Source organism: Mustela erminea, chromosome 1 (genome assembly GCF_009829155.1).
Source record: "Mustela erminea isolate mMusErm1 chromosome 1, mMusErm1.Pri, whole genome shotgun sequence".
NCBI classification, from domain to species: domain Eukaryota; kingdom Metazoa; phylum Chordata; class Mammalia; order Carnivora; family Mustelidae; genus Mustela; species Mustela erminea.
The window spans coordinates 191,042,383-191,069,131 of NC_045614.1; the positions used below are offsets into that span (position 1 = coordinate 191,042,383).

Consider the following 26,749-nt stretch of genomic DNA (forward strand, 5'->3'; position numbering starts at 1 on the left):
CACGCTGATAACACGAGGAAATACAGTAATGTGGTGATATAATTTACAATGCCCAAAGATAATTTGCAGCTCAACTCCTCAGGAGTACATCTGCACCAACCATCTAAGCTAAGTGCCTGTTGGAACTTTTCCCTTGAAGGTACTAGAGGTAGAAGATTTGTAATATCTTTAATGCAACAAAAGGAAGAACAGGAAGATCAAACTGAAGGGGCTCCTGTATTTAGAAAATCCTGCTGAGATGTTGTGATGAATTATTAAAACTTCTTGTTAATGTTCATGCTTCTCCTTAACCCTCACATCATACCATTGACAGTACAGCAGAGGTGGGGAAACCCAGAAAACGTTTCCGGAGCTGAGAGAAAAATGTTAGGTGAAAAGAAATGCTCCTGCAAAGCAAAATCCTCCGACATCTCCCATCAGGATTTTCCCCCAAACATGCAAACAGAGTTCGGAAAGTCTCTTAGGGGCTATTTCTGCAGCATCGTTTGGCTTAGAGCATTCATAGAACAGATACGCTGGAAACTTGTGTTCAGTATAAACAAATGGCATTCATTCAGGAAAAGCAGAATCATCTGAACTTTACAAAAAGGCAGGGTCAAAGTACCATAAATTCTCCCTCATCTCATCTGAATTTCTCGACAGCAGAAGAAAATGGATTTGCAGTCTCCAAAGTACCGAAAGGCTTGTTCTTGTTCAGCAGATTTTTTTTTCAATAAAGTTAATGCAATTTATCTTTATTATCACATCAACACTGATCGAGACGGCCAGCAAATTAGTGTCGGTGGCGCTGTGTTTCATCACATGCCCCTCCTCGGGCAGCCCTCTGACCGGTTCACAAAATCTGCCAAACAATTCAGGCATCTAACATATTCAGGACCCATTTCTTTTTTTAAAAATAATGCAGCTTCCTAAGGATACCACCCATATGCTTGCACTAGAGTACCACGCGTCTGGCCCTATATCCTCCCTGCTGGAAACAATCCTTGCCATGCTTCGATAGCCCCGAAAGCCAAAAATCGCAAAAAAACATATATTTATATCAATAACACAGAAAAAACTCTTCTTCCTCGCCACCTACAGCACAGATCGTCTTTCCTAAAATAAAAATCCGATTTCCAGCAGATGCAGCTGCTCTACCTTTAGCTGTCCTCAAGTTGCCATTGATCAGCCCTGCTAACTCCATTTAGATCCTTAACGCAAAACTTTCATCACTTACCTCCTTTCCAAGGTTTTCCTTTCCAGGGGGTTCGAGTCAGCTTGCTCAGAGTGGGTCCAGAGAAAAAGAGCATCAAAACGAAGAAAAGTTCAAGTCTAGTCAATTTCCTCACTTTCTCTAATGATAACATTGCCACAAGTTAATGTCACAAAATTTCTCACATCCTCTTCCTTCCCGGTTATTAAAATAGCATTAATCATTGAAAAACCTGAGGTAGGTGTTGTTTTGCCATCTCTCACAGCTGAAGTCGCAGCTCCCTGATGTAGCCCTGAGCCAAGCTACATTTCTCACGGATCCGGCTCCTCTCAGCACGCAGTCAGCTCTGCTCCAGCTCCAGGAGCTCGAAAATAATTTCTGATCTTCCCTTTGCTTTCAGTGGGAATAGATTCCTCAGAGTTTTGGGTGAGCTTGATGGAAAATGATAAAAACAGTCATGTCCGTGTCCGGCAGAAAAGAGAAAAGATGTCAGGATTGTGTGAAAAAGATGAGAAGCTGTTGTACTGACAGCCTTCAGGCTGCTGTGTGATCCTAATAGCCGTGCGACCAACCAAATTGCTCTTTTAAGAGTAATAAGGCTTCAGTGAAAGCCAGTGTCACTGCCACTCGGGTGGGTAGTGCGGGGCTTGAAAATCATCCAGGAACCGCCACAGATAACGACTGCTCAGCCCTGCTTCGGAATATTAAGGGCTGAGCAAAATACAGTATGCACAGAGGGTAGTTAATCTATTGTGTGGATAGACGCGGATTCCAGCGGTGTAATGGGAAAAGACGCAGAACTTAAAACGTATTTTATTTTTCCTTTCCTTCACCTTGTGCCATTAGAAGGGGATTGCGTCTGCACTAATTACTCATCAAAGGGTCTGAAATATTTATTAGAGGAACAACAGCAAGTGTCTGATTTTTACCTCCAACAGTAAAACAGGCAGGGCAAGTTGTCAGTAGTTGCAGTTCTCTTTTGGATTCCAGTCGGTTTGTTTGGGCATTTCTGTGTGTCACCTGCATGAACCCACCGTGAATGCTGTCAGCAAACTTTTGGAAAAACCCACACAGGCTCGATCGGGGCTGTGCTAATCACACATTCAGGGGAGCACATTTTTTACTTGTTTGTGTACATCACCATGGAAATACAAAAAGCCCTCTAAGTCTCTCCGTCTTTTTTTAATTATATTTATGAAAACATCACTGATCACAAGGTGTGGTTCTAATTAACATCCAGGCACATGACTCTGCTCCCGGACGAAGAGGAGGGCGGTGAAGGCAAATCCCATAAACGTAATTTCAGTCTCTGTTGCCTGAAGTGAATGAGCATGATCGAAACATTCTGGGCAATATTTGAAATCTGTCTACATCTTAGTATTATCTATACGGTCACTTATTCTTTTAATCAGTGGGCCACAAGGCATGAATTATGCATTTCTGTACTTTAAAGTAATCAATTGCTATATTATGATAACCGCCAATTTATGATGTTACCACTTTCAAAACGGGATAAATTGCCCTTTTCAAGTCCTATTATGGGAAGAAGTCCTTTTAAAAGAAGAATTTGTCTTTTTGAGATGCACTACATTAAATTTGAAAATACAGTTATTAAGATTTGCTTTCATATAAAGGAAGCAATATTTGTCAAATGTAGTATGGCATGCACAAAACAAATTCCCAGGTTATCCCTAGTTTAGAAATAATAATCAACTTGTATTCAACTTGTCATTTGAAAACTTTTGAGGGAAGACAGAAGTTCATATCAGACTTATTTTGTAAATAGTAAATTTAAAATTCTATGTCTCAGGACGCCTGGGTGGCTCAGTTGGTTGAGCGGCTGCCTTTGGCTCAGGTCATGATCCCAGCATCCTGGGATCAAGTCCCACATTGGGCTCCTTGCTTGGCAGGGAGCTTGCTTCTCCCTCTGCCTCTGCCTGCCTCTCTGTCTGCCTGTGTTTGCTCGCTCTCTCTTTATCACTGGCAAATTAAAAAAAAAAAAAAAATTCTATGTCTCTGTATGCTTTCTAGTAGAAAGCCCGAATTTAACTCAGAATTCTATTTTCTCTTTACCTGTCATTCTTCATCTTTTTTACCTCAACTTTCCCTCTCCCTTCAGCAGAATGCAGGTAAACAGAAGTGGTAAAATGAATCGGCCAACTTCCGCACCATCACTTTCTGAGGAAGATTCTAGAACTAAACTTATTTACTGTCTCCTGGTTCCATTCAGCCCAAAAGAAAGAACACAACTTTTCATAATTAGGGAGTTCTGTTTTTTTTTTCTTTTTCTTCTTGTTTAATCACCTGGATTTTAGGTGGAACAAGAGAATGTTAAGTTGCTTTAAACATGTTGAAAGGATGTTGATAGGGATGTCAAACATTTCTAAAGGGCCTGGGCCAGATTGAAGTTAATAGGAAATGCACTCCTTCCTTGACAGGGGATACAGTTGGCCAGGTTGACTCTAAGGAAATTTTAGATTTTCAAGGTTTGCTTCCTTGTTGGTAACCCCAGTAAACACCAGCCCACAGCTTTGTGTGGTGGGGAAACTGAACTGGAACTAGAGGAAGCAAATCTCTGCTCATGGAAGGAAGGCCATTCTCCTCCAGAACTCATTGGACTAAATGTGAAGTGCTACTCAAGCTTTTTAGCTACCAGAAGAGATGCGGGGGAACTTTAAATAAGTGGGAACACCAAAGAGAATGAATGACGGGTAGAGTTCAAAGTAACAGAGCAACAAAGCAACAGAAATATTGAGTGGAATGGTAGTGGAGACCAATTTTTGAATATGTATGAGTACAGAAATGCCTTTCCAGCTACCTTATTAGTAACAATAAATTAGCGAACTTATTACCAATTCTAAGTATTTTACATGTGATATGTCATTTAATATTTACAAAAACCCAGTGATCATAGGAGTGATCTTCCTTTTAGTATCTTAAGAAACTGAGGCACAGTGTTAAGTCACTTATCAAAGGTCATAGAGCTGTTGTGAACTTAAATGGCTCAGATCTGAGCCTCTGTAAATCACTGTCCTATGCTCTCTCTCTCAACCAAATTGTTCTCTTAACACTTCTGAGCTCAGCTTGCTCTTAAATAACATCTTTATATAAAAGAATAGTGAACAGTGATGGCACACTCAGTATGTGCCAGGCTCTAATTAACTGCTTTACATATTTTAGTTATTTTATTTCCACAACAACCTCATGAGATTAATCCATTATTATTCATACTTTACAGACGATTACTTCTTCAATTTCACATGGTGAGTTAATAACAGAGCCAGGATTTGAACTGTGTATGGCCTTAGATTTTGTCATTCCACTTCTGTTTTCCAGAGTCTTGTGCATGGGTCTGAGAAAACCGTAAGTACTCCAGTGGGGCTGGAAAGTAAGAGGTTGGTGGGACAGAGGAGGGAGGGTCTTACGGTATGGGCAACATGGAATCTTCCATAGGTTGTTGGCAGCTTCAAGGAGGTCTAGGGCTATGAAGGTACCAGAGAAGGCCCCCTAAGAGACAATTGGAAAACTTTTTCACTACCTGCATGTTCTCAAAGTAAAACACAAGGAAAGATTACACCCCAGCCAGACCTGACTTATGGACCGTTATGATACAACATAATAACGTTTTAGTGTAGGTCATAAAAAATTTTATTTTTTAAATAAAAAACTGCAGAAGAGAAGTACTGAAAGGTAGTACATATGAAAACAAAGTATAGTGAAAGACTTGGTTCAGCTAGGACACTTCATGCAGAAAAGCCGATCTTTTGACTAAGAATCAAGCGATGAATATATCTATCTCAAGAATAGGTCAAATCAGGCAAGCGGCAGAGAATAATCCAGGTTGAGGAAATTGCATGAACATAGTGACAAAGATGCAAGAAAGCCTGACTCCTTCTAAGAACTGCAAGAAGGACAGCATGGCTGAGTATCTGAGCACATGGTAAGCAGTGGGAGATGAGGTAGCAATGGTAGGCTGGGGCTAGATTAATATTTTAAATATGCTTACTGCCAAAGGTCTTAGGATTTTTCTTAGTGATACGAAGTCAACTATAAGTTTAAATCAAGGAACTTATATGATCCAAATGAGTTTTCAAAAAAAAAAAAAAATTTGTCTGTAGTATGGTGGTGGAGAATGAAATTAGAAACAAAAAACAAAACAAAACTATGTGGAAAGATAGCACAATTCCAAGCAAGATGTATTTGCAAGTGAAACTAAAACGGTGTAAATAAATAGGACGAGATAATTAATTCAACAGTTATTTAATAATTACATATTTTGAGCCCCAGAAAATGCTAGGTATTTTAAGATTAATAAGACAAAGCTTAATAAGACTCTATCATCAAGATGTTTATATCTTTAAGAATTTGGTGACAAAATATATACAAGAAGGAATGAACATTGGCCCAGTGTTTCAGCTCTCTTCTTTATATATGTTTTTATAAATTCAGTTTTGCCTGACCTGTTAATATCTGCTCCAACTTTGACATCATTAAGCAAGATTTAGATACCTTAGCAGTTATACTCATTTTTATTCTAATGCCACTATTTATTCTATTCTAATGACACTCCCTAACATCTTTCTATTTATGTGCACTAAATACAATTTTATCTTTATTTACTTTCTTTTTTTTTAATATTTTATTTATTTGACAGAGAGAGATCACAAGTAGGCAGAGAGGCAAGCAGAGAGAGAAGGAAGCAGGCTCACCGCTGAGCAGAGAGCCCGAAGCGGGGCTCGATCCCAGGACTCTGGGATCATGACCTGAGTTGAAGGCAGAGGCTTTAACCCACTGAGCCACCCAGGTGCCCCTTTTATTTACTTTCTTAACAAGAAATCTCACTAATCTCTAATACTAGATAACAATGGTGTAAAGTGAGCTATTCCGCTATGCTTTTAGTAATTGAAAATATACAAGATAAAATACCTCCTAATGAGTGTACAACCAAAAAATGTTACTAAGCATTTGAAAACATTAGTTTATTTTTATATTGATATATTTTTTTAATCTCATAAATTACACTCACTTCATCACATGCAGTTACAGACTCAGCCAACTCCTTCTCTGAAAATCCTGTAACTTTGGTCATTAGATAAATAGGTGGTTCTTAATCAGGGGCAATATAATTGCCCTCACCCCATGGGACACCTGGCAATGTTCTGAGACATTCTTTGGTTGTCATAATGAGGTGTGGATGCTACTAGCATATACAGTGGTTGGAGGCCAGTGGTGCTGCCAAACATCTTATGACGAGGACAGTACCCACAACAAAGAAAAACTTGGCCAAAATATCAGTGGTGCCAACGCTGAGAAACTCTGAGGTATCTTCAGTTTGTCTGACCATTAGATGATTCCTCTAGCCGTTGTTTCACTTAAGTATGACCAGAACAAATGATCTACTTGATGGGCTGCAAGATAATCACAGAACACTCATTACCAGAGCATTCTGCAACACTAACAAAAAATGTCCTATTCATATTATTATGTTTCAAAGGAAGCCTCCCATTTATCCTACTATAATTCATTTACAAATGAATCACTCATCTCCCTGAACACCTTACATCAGGACAAAGAAGCGGCAGATTTTCTTGACTGGAGTGCTGGAAGGGGCTCAGTGATACATGTGTAGATCAGTAAAAATCACTCTTGCACTGGAAATTCTTGGTGTTCCCTTGTTACTCAACCACCAGAGAACGTCATGGAGGCAAACTTAGCTGTCTGGTTCTCCAACTACTTTCTCTCCTAAAATGATGGTAGTGATTATTCTCTACTAACTGTAGGTTGCACTATTATTAATATATTTATATACTCCATTAATAATCCAGCAGAACAAAATTTTAGTGGGAATTGAATCCAGGAGAAACTAATAAATTAGCCATAGCATTAACCTGATAACTTGAAGGTCCAGAGCTAAGTTCATTAATATATGCCTACATACATACATGGTTGTCATTAACTACTTTGGTATTACTCTTTAATTCTTGAGCATTCTATTTTGACTATGCAAGTCAAAATACACATATGAATGTTTCAATGTCATGTTATGTTTTCCTTAAATAGAAACATTGAGGTATTTTATATAATACAGTACTTCTCTATCTTCTACTGTAAATTCAGATCATTCCACAGGCTAAAGAAGGGAAACATCCCTTGTTTTTGTACAAGGTAACATATATATTAATTTGATTTCCAAGGTCAAATTAGTGCAGTTACATATGTACCAGGTCGAATCTGTACTGGATAACTATTTCAGTTGTAGCATGGTTGCAAAATTAACTCTGGATAATTTAAATCTGTAGTTAATTAGAAGAAAAATAATATTTTTTTTTTTTTTTTACTGCTGAGATGTATTTAGAAATATTTTTATTCCTTTTTCATTTGCCAGGGATTTCTATCACATGAACATCTCTGATTTCCTTTGACTTAAGACTCTGCCATACCTGGGGCCCTCCTTCTATTCTATTATCCTACAGTACAGGAGACAGCAAGGTAGGGATGACTCTATAAAGAGATTGGTGCAAGCTGGTAAATTGCACTTTCAAAGGAACACCTGATATTGCATTTTATTTTTGTCATTTTTCCCCTTTTCATAGAAAAATAAAATAAAAAACCCAACTGAACTACATATGCCTTTATTGGAAGTTTCTAGTTGTGGTTTTACTTCATAATATGCTTTTAAGCCTTTTACTGAGCAAGGCAACTTGATGTGTTACTCAACATAAGCATGTTTTGAAGGGGAATTCTATTTGTATTTTTTTCATAGCTTGCAGTAATAGAGGGTGTCCTGAGACCTGTCAGTGTCCCAAAAGGGAGGATTTCCATCAGCTCTATTTTAGGGGCTAAATTCAGTCTAATTGAAAGCCATGATAATTGGTTCCAAATGGTGGGTTCATTTGCATGAAGACATCGCATGGCCAAAGCTAGCTACAAAGGAAACTGGAGAGTGAAGTTTTCATTCTGGAGAACCATGAGACAAGCTAAAATGTGGGGATTCCATTCCTTTAAGAAAAAGGAAGTTTCTTAGGGTTCAAGTGTGGTGTTGATTCAGCAAGTCATGTGTGGGAGCTGGGTACATGGGTTTTAAAAACATCTCCTTTAGGGCATTTGGCTGGTTCAATCAGTAGAGCGTGAACCTTTTGGTCTCAGCATTATGAGTTTGAGCCCCATGTTAGGCATGGAGACTACATAAACAAAACCAAAACCAAAACCAAAACAATAGCAAAACCCTGTTCTAGGTATCTCTGATAATGTAGCCCTACTCCAGTGTTCAATAATGATCTGGAAAGGAAAATTTTGTCTGGGTTTGCTTTGTAACACCTAGTCATTGTGCTCATAAACATATTAATAAAATAAAATTAGTGTAAAGTGTAAAAGGCTTTCAGTGAAATTTAGCATGTTTAGGGAATTCCTGAGAAAATGAAATTAATTTTTAGCCTATGTTAACTCATCTTTAACCTAAACTATAAGTGATTACATAACTTTTCTAGAAAGAAGGCAGAATATGGTCCTAAAGAGATATCCTAGTGATTTTCTAGAGAATGAGCCTTGGAATCTACTTAAGCATATCCAAACCTATAAAATACACTTTTTTTTTTTTTCCCATCTGAGATATTGTCTTGGGCTTTCATGAAGTTCATTTAAAGGACAGTGCTAGAAAGCTTGCCATGGTCTATTGGCTATGCCACATCAATTACATAAAACTTTTCATATCTATAGGAGATATCAATAGGATGTTTATTAAAGAAATATAATTTCTTTCTAATATTTTATAATAACTTTACTCTAACAGGGGATAGTCCTTCCCACAAAGATATAAACTCTAGTCTTTTTATCTGAATAGCTAGAAAGTCACTAAATCAGGGTTGCAGAGTCCCATGAGAATGTCTGTAGAGCATGTATTAATATATATGCTTGAGTCTGCTTCAGCTCTCCCCAGAGTGTTCTTGAGATCCCAGGAATACTATAATGTTGATTCAGTTTCTGGTTAAGTGGTAGATTTTCTAAGGAAAAGTGTCCATATTGTGAATGCTGAAGACACAAGATAGAACTGTTAGATAACTAATTTTGCTTTTTTGAAAAAGCAAATAAATTACAATTTTCAGATTATTTACAAGCTTAAAAATAGTGTAAATTTTAAGCAAATTAAAAGTAACATTTAAGAAATATGTTTAACTACTTTTTCAATGTCTTTACATTCTATGATGAATTATAATTATCAATTAGGAATTGCTATAGGAATAGCTATCATTCTATTATACAGTTATATATCTGTATAGAATTAAGTTTTTAAATGTCTTGGACAAAAAATGGCTGTAGTATTCAAAGTAATTTATTTTTCTTTCATGGAAAAGGTCTGGATACAAGCATTGAGCTTTGCTTCATAAAGCTCTGTGAGAGTCAGGCTCCTATTTCTCCCCCCATCAATTTTATTAAGGTATAATTGATAATTAAAATTGTATCTTTTTAAGTTATACAACTTGATGATTTGATATACAAATATAATGTAAAATGTTCATCATAAGCAAGCTAATTCACATATCCATCGCCTCATATAGTTAACCTGTGTATGTGTAGTTAGAACACTTAAGCTTAACACTTAACACTACTCTTTAATTTCTTCATCAGGAAGGCTCTCCATAGTCCAGACAACTCAGGATCCAACAGGTTCTCTTCCCCTGCAGACATCACGTCAGCAGGAAGGAGGACAAGGTAAAGGGGGCTGGAATGACAGAGATGGAAGCACCTGTCTCTGAGAAAGCTTGAGGAAAACTGCCACATGTCACCTTTGCTTACAATACATTGGCCATTTTTTTTTTTTTTTTTTTTTGGTTCAATACAGATAAAGGAAGCTGGAAAGTGAAGTCTTTATCTGGGTAGCCAGTGATCAGAAAAAAATATTGGGGTTCCATTTGTTGGAAAAAAAGGGACACTAGCTTTTGGAAGAAAAACTAGTGGTCTCTCACAAGGATATCATGATACATAGATGATAGGTAATAGAAATTTTTTAAAAATTTTAGTAGTAATTTTTAACTACTACACAGTAACACTAACTACTTTAGAGACTTGAATTATCATATGTAATGAGCTCAAGTCTATAATAAAACTAGCTTACTTTATAGGCTCATAGTATCTTAGAGTCTGATCAGGATGAAAGTTTATAAAGAACAACGTACAAACATTTCTCACCAGTGGTGTATTAGCTTTTATTTAAATAATTCAAGTAAAAGATTCTGCTTGTTTTTTCTTAGAAAGACCATTCTTACATTGATCTCAAATATTTTAGATGCTCTTAATTTCCAATCACTCATTCTAGCCCTACTCTTTAATGTAATGCTGAACAAATATTTTCTTTCTTTATGAGGACAATGCTTCGAATGTTAGGAAATAGCTGTTTTCCCCCCTTGAGTCTCACCCCCACACTCCCCCTCAGGCCAAATAATTTGCTTTTCTCGAGTACAAATTTCAGATTCATTATCATCTAAGTAATCTCCCTCCTTTGGATTTCTGGATGCTATTAAGTTTGTTAAAGACAATCTTAACATCTGATTCAACAATATTTATTCATCCTAGAGCACAAGACATTCTTCTTTTTTTTTTTCTTTCTTCCTAATTCAGGCTGAACTAAACATAACAGAAATGATCTGGCAGCTGTTCATAATACCCTCCCCCTTCCTATCCCCACCCACCTAGTTCCCATTGCTTAGGTGGAGAGTTTGTCATATGACCAAAGTATGGCTCACAATTGCTTCTAAAGTTCATTTGTCCTATGTGCTCTACCATTAAGCTAATGATTTTGACAAGAAAAGAGTCACCTGGCTCTATTTTCTTTTCTGTTGGATGTCAATTTAATATGACCATGGGGACTATTCATTAGCTCCTGAAACTTCCAGGAAGAGGCAATTCCTTTGCTTTTATTTTAAATTATTTACACTATTTTAAAACAAACTGAAAATACTATTTTAAATAATCATGCCTAATAGTGCAATATATATATACACACACTGATATATTCATAACATATATATGTGTATGTGCATATATAAGCACTAATTCCTAAGTAGGAGAATTTGTTAATTAATCATCCTTAACAGCAAAATAGCTTACTATTAGTCAAGCCTCAGGTTAATTAATTCACCAGATGATGAGTGTTAAAGTCCTGGTGGTTTCTTCTTAACTACTTACTATTCCATCCAGAGGACATGCTCAATATATGTCACACAGAGCAGCTTGGTTTCTGCTTCTATGGGCCCTGAATTTTAGCCCTAGATTTCTTGAAATAAGAAAACACTGAAGGCAATTTTTCTTTGACATAGACCTATTTAAAGTTGGTGAGAACAGTGGGCACCATTTAAGATTGAACAAATGAACAATTTAGGGAGCAGCCACAGTCTGCCATTGAGACTGAAGTAGATTCTTTATAAATAACGGTGACCACACATTCTAGGCGGGAATGTCTGTATCACTGCAAGCATGACATTCCAATCAGATCCGCCCAATGAAGTGAATCACGGAAATGTTTCTTTTAGGTACTTTTTAGGTAACAGAAATGTCTAACCTTGTGTCAATAGCTCCATCCATGCCCATGGCTCAGTGTTCCTTAGCAACTCACTCCCAGCTTCTTAAGGAGGTTGTAGGGAAGAAAGAAATCAAGACTTCAAACATAAACTTCCAAATCTAGCTGACACCTTGTCCCTAAACTCCAGGCTCATAAAACTAACTTCTTATTCAACATCGCTACTTGTACGTAGTACTAGTGAGACTTTGAAGTGGACTCCCATAACCTTCACCCTTTCATCTTCTCCTACTTCCTCTGTTACTCCTCTAATGATTATGTTCTTGTATTATAAAAAGAAAAATTACCTCACCTAATCACAATAGGTCTTTAAAAGCAGAGAGCTTTCCCAGGGTGGCCGCAGAAGAGGAAGGCAGATGGGAAAGTCAGAGAGATCTGACGCAAGAAAAGGACTTGGCGGAATGTTACTGTCTTTGAAGATGGAGGAACCATGAACAATGACTAGAGAGTGACTCCTCTGATAAAAGCCCAGCAAGGATATAGGGACCTTAGTCTTAAACCACAAGGAATTTGAAATTTGCCAGCAATGTGAATAAACCTGGAAACGGATTCTTTCCCAGAACGTACAGCTACGAGAGCAGTTTGGATGAGCTCTTCATTTTGGCTTTGTGAAACTCTAAGCAGAGAACCCGTCTAGACTTCTTACCTAGAGAAACGTGAATTAATAATGTGGGTGTTATTTTAAGCTGTTAAGTTATTTTAATAGTGGTATTATTTTAAGCTGTTAAGTTAGTGTTAAGTTAGCTGTTAACTTAGTGTTAAGTTTATCATGCATCGATAGACAACTGATACATACATCTAGCAAGTAGCTCAAACTCAACCTGTTTAAAAAAAAAAACAAATGAAAAAACACCTGGCCTTTCTTCCCAGTCATCTTTCTTTAGCCTTTTCCTTTTATTTAAGGATTATTTCAGTCTTGTAGTTGTTCAGGCAAAAATCCTGGGGTCATTCTAAAATCCTCTTTTTCTCTGAAATCCATGCATGAAATTCACCTCAAACCTGCTGAATTGATGTCTATGAAATATCCCGAATCCAACCAGTTCCCTTCCTTCTACTATCCCCACCCCGATCCAAGCCACTAACATCCTCACCTTTTATGGCAAGAGTCCACTACTTCCTATTTCGAACTTACCCCGCTTTCTTCTTATCAACACAGGAGAAATAATCTTCTAAAAGCTAAAGCCATATCACAGATTTTCTAAAAATTCTGCATCACCTTCCCATTCAACTCAGAGGAAAAGCCAATGCCCACGTTATGACCTACAATGTGTTTCATGATCTGTCCTTCCCCAATCCAATTTGACCTTAACTTATCCTATTCTCTCCTTAACTCACTCTGCACCAGCCATATTATTGGCCTAGAAACACGTTCTAATGTTTGTTCTAAGGATAACGTGTCTGGATTCTTTGAATGTTAAGGCCCCTTTATTTCTGACTTCAGCTTTATTAAATCCCTCACTTGCTTCCTGTCTCTGCTCACTTTTCACCCTCTAAATGACACCTACCCATGCACCACGATATCCATCCTCACCCCTACGACCCCCTTATCCTGAGGGGTTTGTTTTTTAATTTTTCCATCACAGTTATTAATTTTTAACATGGTATACATTTTACTTCTTTATTGTGCTTTGTATTTTATTTCCTGTCTCCCTCTAAATAGACTGTAAGCTCTGTGAGAACAGACATTTTGTGAGTTTTGTTCACTGATGTATACATCTACAACACTCGAAGATTTACCTGGTGTCCAGAAGCTGCTCAGTAAATATTTGTTAAACAAAGGAATGAAGGGCAGGCACTTAGGGACACTTATTAAAGGAGACCACCACCTACAGATCAGAGGCTCTACGTTGCCTCTAGCAGAGGCAGAATGAAACTACAGTTAATCTGGCCATAAACCTAAACAACCACCACAGTAACAAGGTTTGATACTGCATTTCTCTTTGGAAATTTTCATGATGGGGATAAAAAGAATGTGGAGGGGTGCCTGGGTGGCTCAGTGGGTTGAGCCTCTGCCTTCGGCTCAGGTCACGATCTCAGGGTCCTGGGATCGAGCCCCTCATCGGGCTCTCTGCTTAGCCGGGAGCCTGCTTTCCTCTCTCTCTGCCTGCCTCTCTGCCTACTTGTGATCTCTGTCTGTCAAATAAATAAATAAAATCTTAAAAAAAAAAAGCAAATATGGAATCTTAGCTCTACAACTCCAGCAGTGGGATACTGTCTCATATTCTCTGTCTCATATTCTTCATTTAAAATAGAGAAAACAACATCTATCTCATGGATTTGTTTTAGAGTTCAATGAGATAACAGATTAAGTTTCTGGCACACAGTATGTACTCTAAGAATGCTAGACTTCTCCCCTTCTGTGCATCCTTTAACTTCAGATAGTTGAATAATTGCCAAGGGGTTGAAACCATCTTAGAGACACTTCTGAATCCATGTCATTTATTTGGGAATTATTTCAAATACTCTCTCTCTTCCCTGATTCTAGAATGGAACTCAAAGTAAAGTTCCCAAAGCCATAATTTAGAGACCTCATCTCTAATGCCAGTCTCCTAATTTGGAAACTCAAGCTCCCCAGGCTCTGCCTGATCAAACTTATTATACTGCGTGTCTCACTCCCATCTCTGTGAACTTCTGTCCCGATTTTCCCCTCCCACCTCACTCCTTCCCTCACTTTTGTGTAACCCAACATAACCCCTCTAACTTCTACAGAATCTAGAACAAGTCTTTGCACAGAGTATTTTTCACTGCATTTTGCTGAACAATTAAATGACTTAGAAAGTAACTTGAGCTTATAGTTCCTCCATGATGGTCTATCGGGAGAAAGGCTGAATTATCTAGGGGTCTTATTCCTATGTTTCAGGCCTGAGAATGAGAACACTAACTCCAGTCTCTGATGGCATCTATCTGGGGTTAGCATTTTAGGTCCATCTTAAACAACATCGTCTCTGTGTAAATAAAGTCAGACAATCCACATGACCAGCGTTGTCCCTTGTATCTATTCTTTTTTTTTTTTTTTTTAATCACTATTATCCTTTTAAAATATGTATGTTGTAGCTTACAGGAAGAAACCAGAGTATGAGATTGAAACACAATTTCTCTTCTAGGCACACTCCTTCACTTGCTTATGTTGCTCTCAAAAGCTTCCTTCAAGAATTAAATATATTTTTAATGTTTATCTCAGGTGGGACATCTTTTAAAGGTAAGAAATAAGCTTTCTTCTTTCCATAGCACTTTGATCTTTTTTTTTTCTAAATATAATTCTTGTTTCTTTTTAAAGATTTATTTTTTTTTATTTATTTGACAGAGATCACAAGTAGGCAGAGAGGCAGGCAGAGAGGAGGAAGCAGGCTCCCTGCCGAACAGAGAGCCCCATGCGGGGCTCGATGCGGGGCTCGATCCCAGGACTCTGGGATCATGACCCAAGGCACCCCTCTAAATATAATTCTTAAAGTTGAGGCTATAAACATCATTTTCCTCTCTGGAAAAAAGATAACTAAGCACCATTTCAAAAAGTAATTTTTAAAAGAGATTTTTAAGTACAAGCAATAAGTGACATACCTTGCAGCATGGGTCTAGTTTTAAGACAGGCAGAACTCTGCATCAGCATAACCATATGATAATGATGATGAGTAATTTCCACGTGATAAAAATTAACATTTGGGAGGTCTAATAGTGTCTCACTCCTAGTTTACTTAGAGGTAGTCGGGAGAAGGAGTGTTCTAGTACAAGCATGGTAAGGCAATGGGAGACGTGGTTTTTTTAAAATTTTTTTAATAAATTTTTTTAATAAACATATAATATATTTTTATCCCCAGGGGTACAGGTTTGTGAATCGCCAGGTTTACACACTTCACAGCACTCACCATAGCACATATCCTCCCCAATGTCCATAACCCCAGCCCCCTCTCCCAATCCCCCACCCCCCAGCAACCCTCAGTTTGTTTTGTGAGATTAAGAGTGACTTATGGTTTAGGGAGACATTTTTAAAAAAGGATTTTTTTTTTTAATTTTAAATTTAAATTTTTAAAATTTTAAATTTAAATTTAATTTTTTTTTTTTCCAAAGGATTTAGGGTGGGCATCCTCTCCACATAGGTACATAGATGCTTCCTTTTCTAGATGATGAAATCCAGTTTCAGAGAAGCAAAGTACCTTGCTCTCAAAAAACATGTTGCTGTACAGGTTGCCTAGGTGGCTCAGTCAGTTAAGTGTCTGCCTTCTGCTTGGCTCAGGTCAGGATCTCAAGGTCCTGGGATGGATCCCTGCACTGGGTTCCCTGCTCAGCTCTCTCTCTCTCCCTTTGCCCCTCCCTACCACTTCTGTGCTCTCTCTCACTCTCTCTCTCTCTCTCAAATAAATAAATAAAATCTAAAAGAAAATATTTTGTTGTTTGAAGACTTAATAAAAGGAGCATTGTTTGTGTTTTCTCCACAGCATTAGAGATCATGAAGGCTCGGATCCTTGCACCTAAGACCATCCCACAAACCACCCCACAGACCCAGTATTAGACAATGGCCTCTCTGAACTCTCTAAAGGACCCAAGGAGATAGGCCACTGAGTGACTCATGCTGGTGCCTCAAATTTTGCCACCGAAGATATATTCCCTAAGATTTCACATCTCCCCTCTTCATTATTTATTACTATTAATTATTTTTTAGAGCAGCTTTAGGTCACAGCCAAACTGCATACAAAGTAAGATATTTCTCATATACCTTCTGCCCCACACATGCATAGAGTTCCCCATTACGAGCATCCCTCACCAGAGTGGTACAATACACACAATCATGAACCTGCATTGGTACATTATCATCACCCAAAGCCCATAGAGTACATAAGAGTTCACCTTTAGTGTTGTACATTCCAACTATTTGGACAGACAGGTGTACAATGACATATCCATCATTGGAGTATTAGATTATTTTCACTAGCCTAAAAGTCCTCTGTGCTTTTCCTAGTCTCCCCCCAACCCCTAAACCCTGGTAACCACTGATCTTTTTATTGTCCCTATAGCTTTGCCTTTTCTGGAACGTCACACAGTTGGAATCATACAGTATATAGGCCAGACCCTTTTTATTTTATGAACAAGGTATGACGTAAATAAGTAAAAATGTGGCAGTTGTGATTTTAGAGACTTTTAGTTAATTAATGAAATATTAATATAACTATAGTACTAAAGTTATTTTTTAACTTTCTCTCTTTTCCTATTACTCTTATTCCATTAAGCCTTCCCCCTACCAGTTTTAAAACACAGAATCTGTAAAGCAATTTCCAAGTAAGAAGCCAGATACTTGGGAGGTTAGGGAGTGGCACTATGTGTAATTACTTTAAAAATTGGCCCTATTCCGGCATTAATGGGTCATGGTCCCATATTTACACAGGAAATATTTATGAAATGCTGACTCTATTCCAGTAATCAAATAAGCACTGAGGCAGGATAAAAAGGCAAATACTGGAATATTAGAAGTCAACATTTTAACAGGTATAAATAAAATACCATAGGAAAAGGGGGGAGACAAGATTAATTCTTATGGTTGGGGGTAGGGGTAATCAAAAGATTTTAACTAAAAAAGTGAGACTCAGGGTAGATAGGATTCTAATTTGTGTTAATGGAGGAAGAGAGGCAGGAATTAGCAGAGAAAAGACACAGAAATGGTTAGTTCTTGTAACAAATTACCATAAATGTCATGGCTTGAAACAACAGAAATGTATTCTCTCACTTCTAGAGAACAGAAGTCTGAAACCTGCTAGTAGGACAGGCCATATATCCTCTAGACGCTCTAGAGGAAAATCCTTCCTTTCCTCTTTCAGCTTCTGGTTCCATTGTCACATCGTTTTTTCTTCTGTGTGTTTGTTTTTCTCAGTATGTCTCTTTTAAGGACACTTGCCATTGGATTAAGGGACCACCTGGACAACCCAGGATGATCTCTTCCCAAGATCTCTTTAACTTAGTACATCCTCCAAGACTCTTTTCCCAAAGAAGGTAGCATTCATACCTTCTTTGGGAAAAGAAGGTATTTCAGCCTCCCAGAGATGGGAATGTCCTTTATGAGTGACTGTGTGACTGTGTTTGTATTTGGGTTTTGGTGGGGTGGAGTTGGGTCCAAGACTAATAAGGGTAAGACAGGCCTTGAAAAACTACTGAGTTCAGTATTACACTAGCATCCCTTACTTTGATCCTGAAAGCACCAAATTTTTAAGCTAAAGAAGTGTGGTTACTGTAGAAACTCAATACTCCTCCTTCCCTACTCTTCTTCTTCTTCTTCTTTTTTTTTTTTAAATGAAGTAACAGGCTCAGAAAGCTTAGGTTACTTACTCAGTCACATCAGCGATTATGGACATGATAAGTGGCAAACTCATAATCCAAATATAAGTTATTCAACTTTTAAAATCTTCTAGATGAGACCTCTTAAACTATATTTTCCCTTTTCCCTCAAGTTATTGAAGGCCTACAAGTTATACACACACAGAATTCTAACATAGTGGCATGTACATTAATTTCATCAATGGTCCTTAAATGTTGAGTCATAAAAAATATAATTTTATAACCCCACTCTAGTGGAGGCTTTTTAGTTATTGAAAACAGGGACATACATCTACCACAGTATTTACAACAAAACAACGTACTAGAATTCCTTATTTACATTTCTGCTTCAGAGAAATAAAAAATTTTTGAAAGCAGAGATTATATACTAGCAGCAACAACTTTTGCCTCCATATCCACACTCCTTTTAAGAAAGTCTGCATAAGCATAGTCTGGATGGTCATTAGAAATATGTATAACTATTGCTACCTTTCCTCCACACTTCCATACCAACATAACCACTGGCTGGACTGGGGAAAGGAAATTAATCTCTGAGTCGAGATACAAATATTTTTTAAAAACAATTTATATTAAGAATATTAGCATGAAAGTTATTGTGTCTGACTCACATTATTGATTAAGTACATGAGTCAAATTCAAATGATGCTTGTTTTGCAATTTTATGGCTTGCCCAGAATCCTTCCAAAGGACCTCAACCTGAGCTAGTAACTTAAATTTGACCTTATTGACAGAACATCTCTCCTTGTGCTGAATAAGAAAGCCCCATCTGGATCAGTAGCCTCATGAATTCTACTTCTAATCTTCAGCAAGAGAGACATTTGGGCAATAGTAACCTGCTTGTAAATAATAGGTCTTAGGAGTACCATCACTCATTTGAGGAAGAGGTCAAAAACCACTCTTCATTGAAACTACGTGTCCCTTTATGTGATTCTTTACTGAATCACCAAATTCATAATTAGGGTGCAAATGCTTTTGTCCAAGTCTACCTGATCATTGGCTATTACCTACAAGGCTAATGACCAGGCGAAAATTTAAGAAAGGTATTTCTAAATCTATATACATTTACAGATAAATATTCTGTGCTACCTTTAAAAAATGCTACCTTTATGCTATGCTACCTTTAAAAAAAAAAAAAGACCTGATTTTATCTCTACAACTGCTGTGCAGTATGAAGAGGTATCATACCCCCGTGTTTTAGAGCAGATGCTTGGAATTATTGACCCCAGTGCACAAAAGGAAAGTTCAAAAATTCACAAAAAGGCATCAGGGGAAATGAAGTGAACAGAAAGTGGCATCTGGCTAAAAACTAGACGTTAGCAAACTGGACCATTTAAAGCAAGTAAAACCATCAGCCCAGCGATGGCCTTCTTGAAGCTACTCTATCAAACAGAGTCACACCCTCACATGTGACTTCTTTATAATTTCTACCCCGACAACACTTAGTCTTTCTCCCTACGGCAAAGACAATAATATTCACCAAATACTTCACATGTTTTCTGCATTTCCTAGGCTTCTGGAAGTTGAGTGGAGACACGTGACTGGAAATAGCCAAGGAAAGGACATGTGAGCTGAAGTGATGTGTACCAATTCTGGACTCAGCAGTCAACAGAGGCAAAATAGAAGCCTAGTGTTCCAGAGACTACAGCTGAGATGGAACGTCAGCCATATTGAATCTCTGAGTACAAGAGGAAGCAAAGCCATCTGCATGCCCCCGTGCCTCCCTTACCGGTTCACCATAAGCAAGAAATAGACTTTTGTTACAAGCCACTGAGATCCTAAGGGTTCTTCCTGCAGACTCTCTGAATTGAGTATGTCAAAGAAAAGTAAAATGATGATAAAGAAAAATTGGGAGTAATAGAATATGGGCTAAAAGAAACGTGTCCTTGACCTTGCAAATCCAGGAAAATTCTAACCTTACCAAAGGTTGTAAAGTTAACAGTCCTGGCCCTGTTAACAGGGTCATCCCAGCATGTTCATATCCCTCTAACTCACAAAAGCAGCAACTGCCATCTGATGATATTCTAGCCAATCGATATCAGTCAATTAGAATGCCTCTGCTTATCCTTTTCTTGCCCTCCTGAGTTTAACAGGCTTTTTTACTCGTCTTCTTTTTGGATTCAAAACCTTATTCCCGCACACCAGCTTGAACTGTTACTTCTATTCCCTGTTGCATGTAACACCTTTTCTGACTCACCTCCTGGCATATGGGCCTGCAGAGTTTCTGGTTCAATCTGGCCCCTTTGGCCTCTAGTGTCATTTCTGCCTAGCAAGGAAAAGGCTCCCTGCCTGTGCTTCTCAGTCATTTGAGGGATTAGATTCAGTTCCTTGATGAAAATGTTTGATTTTTATGAACATTTATTTTGCCCTTTAGAAGGGCACCCTTTCTAATTCCCATACTAACACATGCTAGCGGCCAAGAAGCCAGCTTGACTACTAAAGCCGTTAGGGTCTCTGTGTTCTAGTTTCTATGTTATTGCTATTGCTGCTTGCCTGCAGTTTAATACCCTGGTACAGTTCCTTTTTCTCTGGTGAGAGAACTATAATACATCAGGGTTTTGTTTCCCTTCTTTAAAAAAATATTGTAATCTAAAGATGTCTTTTAAAAATGTGGTGTCATAACAAACCCCAAACTAAAATAATCTAAAAAAAAAAAAAATTCAAGAACAGCCATATAACATTCAGGAAAGTCATGTTCAAGAACTCATTAAATAGGGTTGTTTTTCATCGTGGTTATATGTAACAAGGTAGACTAAGCAGATCACCACAACGACTTAAACGGAAATAAAAACATGTATGTCAACCAACTGGAATTTAAATAGAAGCTAATAAAAAAAAGGAAATAAAAACATGATGTTAAGTTTGGCTTGAAAATGGAAGAAAAAGAGAGAGAGGGAGAAACTGAGGGAATCATAAAGCCTTTTTATGCTTTAAAATAATTAAAAATTCTCTTCTATCTGTTAACATTTCTCTAAACTGCATGAAGGACTATCTTTCTTGTTTAGGAAGTGTGATTGGTTATTTATTCCTCATGCTTTCACTTTGAACTTAATATTCAGATAATTCAGGTGGATAAACCACCCTGTCTACTTTGTCCACGGTCACTGACAACACCTCACAGGTCCTTTCAAAGCAAGGTGGGAACAAGTAGGAGAGAATAGGCATGCAAAAGAGCCAACATTGTTTAAGAACAAAGGTTACATCTTAAACATTTGTTTTTGATCATGTTTGATAGGATACCCCAAGCACGATAGCTTCTTAATAAACACTTAAAATGTTTCTCTAATAGTGAAGGATAAGGAAAGGTTTATAGTTTTCTGATGGTTGGCAATGCCATTCAGGTAGGCGTTGGAGGCACCCCCCTTACTGAGTTGATTTGTGTGGTGCTAACAACACCACTTGCCTATTAATATCACGTTCACTAGCCTGCTTCCTTCCCAGGCATTTTACCTAACATCTTTAACTGGACTGTTTTTCAGAGCAGACCAATTAAAAAATATGTATGAAGTGTTTTCTGTGGTTCTAAATTTGGATTATGGAAAAGGAAGACAGAGAAATGTAGAAAGCAACCTACATCCTGTGGTTTTGAAACTTTTTAATAAATTATTATTTTTAGCAGAAGAACCATTTTCAAAAACAGTAGCTAACTCATGAGTACTTTTGCTCTGGGAGGGAATGTTCTATTTGTTTTTTTGTGTATTAACTTATTTAATCCCTGCAATCTAAGAGGTAGATGTCATTACAATTCCATTTTATCTATGCAAAAAATTCAGGGCACCCAGCTAATTTTTTTTAATTTATTTTTTATTAACATATAATTTATGATTTGTTTCAGGGGTACAGGTCTGTGAACCATCAGTCTTACACAATAGCTAACATGGATCTGATCCCCTTAACCACTATGCCATATTGCATCTTACATGGAACATGTCTACAAAAAGGCAGAAAGAAAGGGTTGAAAGAAAAGATATCAGCCCTAGAGCTTTGTGTGCTCTCTCCATTTTGGAAGCCTCAAACTTGTCAGAGCTGACTTTGATAACTTGCTCCAGACCAAAATACAGGGTTGTCCAAGTATAGGCAGTGTTGCAGAAACATGCGATCAGCCGATAGGTGGGTAATTCCAGAGACTGCAAATACTGGGAACTCCAATAAAAAGAAGTAATCCAAATGTAACATAATTTTCAGTATTTTCCCAGAGCAGGCTATATCAATAAGTTCTTCCTTCTTTCAATTAGTCACTTGACATTTTTATGTTTCTTTGATCAGACTTCATTTTCAAAGAATTGTTTAGCCTTGAAATCATTCTTCCACATCTCATAAAGACATTACTAGGGCCAATGAATAAATCAAATTATAAGACACATTATTTATACTTAGATAAGGCCATCTCACTTTAAAGTAAATGATAAAAATTATTTTCAATAGAGCAGTTTTCCTCAAAAGATAAGCCTAGAAATCTTTTTCTTCACTATTTTTTCTTATAGCCTCAGTGGAAAGTGAAGCATCTTACAAGGATGCCTACCTTTTCATTCCACCTGCTTTCTGAAAGGATCTAATTATACACACACACACACACACACACACACACACACACACACACAGTAACAATAACATTACATAGCGTTTACTATGAGCCAGACACTCTTCTAAGTGCATATATTTTATTTCATTTAATTCTTAAAGTGGTCTTATGAGGCACATTGTTTGATCATCCTGACTTTACAGATGAGGAAACTGGAGTAGACAAACGACAGATCTGGGATTCATACAAGACAGTGTCATTTTTGAGGACACACATTTAACCGCTATATAATGCTACCTCTCAACAAGTAAACCACTAGGAAAAGAGTACTCAATTAATAAAGAAAGCAGTGAAATGGAAATATGTCCAGTGGGTTCTCTAATGCCATAAATAAGAGGGCCTTCTCAAGGCCCAGTCTCAACCGAACCAAAACTGAATTAATCATCTTCTCTCCAAAGCTGCCTTTTTTATTTCACTTTCCTCTGTTATCAGTCAGGATAGATTAGGTTAGGCACAATAACAAATAACCCTGGTAGCTCAGTGGCTTAATGAAAGAAACGACATTTTTGGTCAGCTAGGGCGTTGTTTCACATCCTTTTGATTTTGGGATCCAGGTAGATGGAGTAATGTCTATTTGGAACATTGCCATTCTGAGGGCAGAGAGAAAAGGAAAACATTGTGAATCAAGCACCAGTTCTTAGAGTTTATTCCTTGTCATGTTTTATTACCCAGAGGATGTCATATGACCACAAATGAATCAACGGGTCAGGGACATATATTTACAACAGAGAAAGGAACAAATTAGAGTAAGCAACTATGTATTTAGCTAAAGTCTCCATTGTAAATGATTAGCATTACCACCCACATGAGCAAGAAACCTGGAATTTATTCCTAAATTATATTTCTTCATCACCTTTCCATAAGCAAACCATACCCAAGACAAATATAGTCCTCGTTATAAACATGTCTCTCAACCATCTGCTCTCTTCCCTTTCTAGGGCCCCATATTTGATCTCAAAATCTTCCTCCCAGACTTGGCAATGGCGTCTCCTCACGATTCCTCATCCCCTACACAGCCTCATCCCCTTTGGGTCATCATCTACACTGTCACCAAAGTGATGTTGCCAAAAGAAAACAATTCCCCTCTTTTGATTATAATTCTTTAATGATGTTCCATCTTCCACACTATTGATGTAAAAAAGCATCTTCCTGTCAAGATTGTTCTTATACCACCTCGCCAGTCCCCCACTAGACTTTGCAATTTGCAATTTGCTCTTTGCAATCCATCGAGCATACTGTGCCATTACTTGTTTTTGATCCTGATCTTGGGCTCTTTTGCTTACAGAGTTGCCTACATCTTGTCTTTGCCAGGCAAAAATCCACTTCAATAAATATCATTGCTTTTGTGAAAGGTTTTTTCTCTTCTTCTAATGGCTGTTTCCAACTCTGTCCTACAGTGTACTCTGAATGGGAAGTGCCATTCATTCTGCCTTTTCATTATTTCACATATCTTTTTATAAAATAATTATTTCTTTGAGTGCCTATGACTTCTACTGGCTGTGAACTTTTTAAGGGAAGTGCTTATGTATTATTCATTTTTGTTTCTGTAGTGCCTACTATAGTGCCCAGAATATAATAACTATTCAGTAAATCCTGAACAATCAATGAGTTCTCATTAAACAGTAATGGGAGAGAAATGAGAGCATGGGTACATATCATATTTACAATTGGAGATGGATGTACACAAGTATACAGAAAATATGACAGGAAGTGGGCTTAATGAGGCAGAGAATAACAAAATAGAAAGGATTCTGCTTAAGATAAGCAATAAAAAAGATGAAAGATAAGGGAGTTTGGGAGAAAGCTTAAGTTCTCAAATGTTTGATTGGATTAGAGATTGAATTGTAAGAGTCAACAAGTTTACAATCTAGCGTTAACTTTTTCTTATACAATGTGGTGATTTCTCTGTTTTTTAGAAAAGGTCATCTATTTCTATGCCGTTTCTCTTAAAATTAAGCTGACATTAAGGGAAGAATGTTTGATTTAATGTGACTGAAAGTGGTCTGTGTCTCTGGAATTTCATTGTCTTCAATCTCCTGAGATCTTTAACATCAAAATATTAAATTTTTTTTTTTTTTTTTTTTTTTTTTAAAGATTTTTTATTTATTTATTTGAGAGAGAGACAGTGAGAGAGAACATGAGCGAGGAGAAGGTCAGAGAGAGAAGCAGACTCCCCATGGAGCTGGGAGACTGATGCGGGACTCGATCCCGGGACTCCGGGATCATGACCTGAGCCGAAGGCAGTCGTCCAACCAACTGAGCCACCCAGGCGTCCCTTAAATGTTTATAATAACATTTAAATGTGTATATGTTAAGTGTTGAATATTTATAATAATAAAATATATTAAATTTTTGACTTTGGGACTTATTTTCTCTAACTCCCAATCTGCCAGTGATAAGAGTTTCGATGTTTTCTTCTTATATATATGTAACAATAAAATTGTCACTACTCTTAATTTAATCTGGTACTAGAGCACCATCACGATAATTAAGTTCCTTAAATTGCTTATAATTATGTGTCACAATGAAATTATTTTTATACAGAAACAATAACAATAACCTTTATAACAAGGGTGATAACTTAGAAAATCTAATACATTGCATGTATATAGCATTTATCCAGTGAAGGGCTACCTAGATTGTTCCACCGAATTCATGAGCAAAACATAATAAAAAATTTTATTCCGAACAAGGAAATTTCTCCTTGTCCTACAGGAGTTGAAATGATCTCTTATTAAACTTTGTTGTTATTTCTCAGATGTGCCTCTGGACTGGAATATTATTTCTCCAAACATACTTGTGCAGAGAGCATGATGGAAAGAAAAGATAGGCTTGTAGGACAAAAACGATTTGCTAAAAGCCTTTGAAAGGAGCAACAGAAAAACAAAAGGACGAGTTTCAACAGTGAGATTGCATTGTGATTTCGTGTGACGAGAAACAGTTTAAGCCCTTCAAAAAATAATTCAGTTATATCCCAGCAACGTAAGTGTGGCAGGTAAGAAAATGTGCCGGTAGAATTCACTCCGGGGAAATGCTGAGGTGCCCGACCAGCTGGAGTCATATGAAGGATTAAATGAAAAAAGGGGTCAGGCTCCTTTGGACAAAATTAAATTTTGCAGCTAAATTTAAAATGATCAAGAGTTATCAGGATTTTTTCACCCACAGGAGCTGATGACCAAATTATATTTTTGAGAAAGCTATTGAAAAATTGTATAAAGTCAGACCAGTGTGTTATTGCACACAGAGAGGAGCTGTGAATCAATGACTCAAGAAGGTGGAAAATGAATGGATAATCCTCTCAGTTACTTCATAAAATGAGTGGATTGTATCTATCAAATATACACGGAAAGAAGACAATGGGTGATGCCTTCAGCGGGTGATGCCTTCAGCAGGAGTAAGATGATTAAGTTTATCTCAGAATTCTTTAGAGCAGTTGTGTTCCCTGGAGTGCTCTATACTCTAAAGGAATGAGCAGGAATACTATTATAAACATCAGGAAAAGACGAGAATCTCATCAAGATAATTAAAGGTGAAAAAGACATATTTCTCATCAGAAAGGAATCTCTAATCCCAGAAATAGCATTAGGGATTAGTTTTAGGAAAAGAGTTTTCTATGCTGACGGGCCATTTTATTCCAAAAATATTTGAAAGTATCATAATAAGATACTCCCAAATACCTACTAATTTACAAAATTTTGGAAGAGATGAAAACACATAGCAAAAGGAAAATAAGGGCAAGAATGTAAAATTGATTCTGGAATAAAACCAATACAATTAGAATGACTGAGCCATTCATTTGGTTTTAAGCTTTCTAACAGTCAATGCAAAAAGTGGGAAATGGTCATTCCAAAATTCAGGTTCCATTGAAGAGGAAAATTACCCTGAGCAGGCCCAGGCCAGGAGGTCCCAGAAGATGGAAAGTTACAAACAATAAGCTAGAAATTACCAGAAGCCCTACTGGAAGCAAGAGATAACCAGCCGCTTCTGCTTCTGTAAACAGGCTTCCTGCCACAGGTCCCCTGCACTGCCCTAACAGCCTAAAGCAACACCCTCTCCCACCCCCCAGTTTAAACCCACCTACCAG

General features: G+C 37.4%; 1 protein-coding gene across 14 annotated transcripts in view; it reads right to left on the reverse strand.

The window, feature by feature from the left end:
* Positions 1-26,749, reverse strand: part of ROBO2 (roundabout guidance receptor 2) — a 1,682,217-nt gene that overhangs the window by 1,299,765 nt on the left and 355,703 nt on the right. For 3 of the 14 annotated variants that reach the window (XM_032352354.1, XM_032352345.1, XM_032352334.1), the window contains exon 1: positions 1,217-1,735. The exons of 1 other annotated variant lie outside the window; for it this stretch is intronic. In XM_032352354.1, the coding sequence (XP_032208245.1) occupies positions 1,217-1,346 (130 nt within the window). In that variant the 5' untranslated portion in view covers positions 1,347-1,735. Of the gene's footprint in view, positions 1-1,216; positions 1,737-26,749 lie in introns of those variants that run through there. 10 more of the 14 variants (XM_032352409.1, XM_032352392.1, XM_032352400.1 and 7 more) reach the window with 8 other exon arrangements.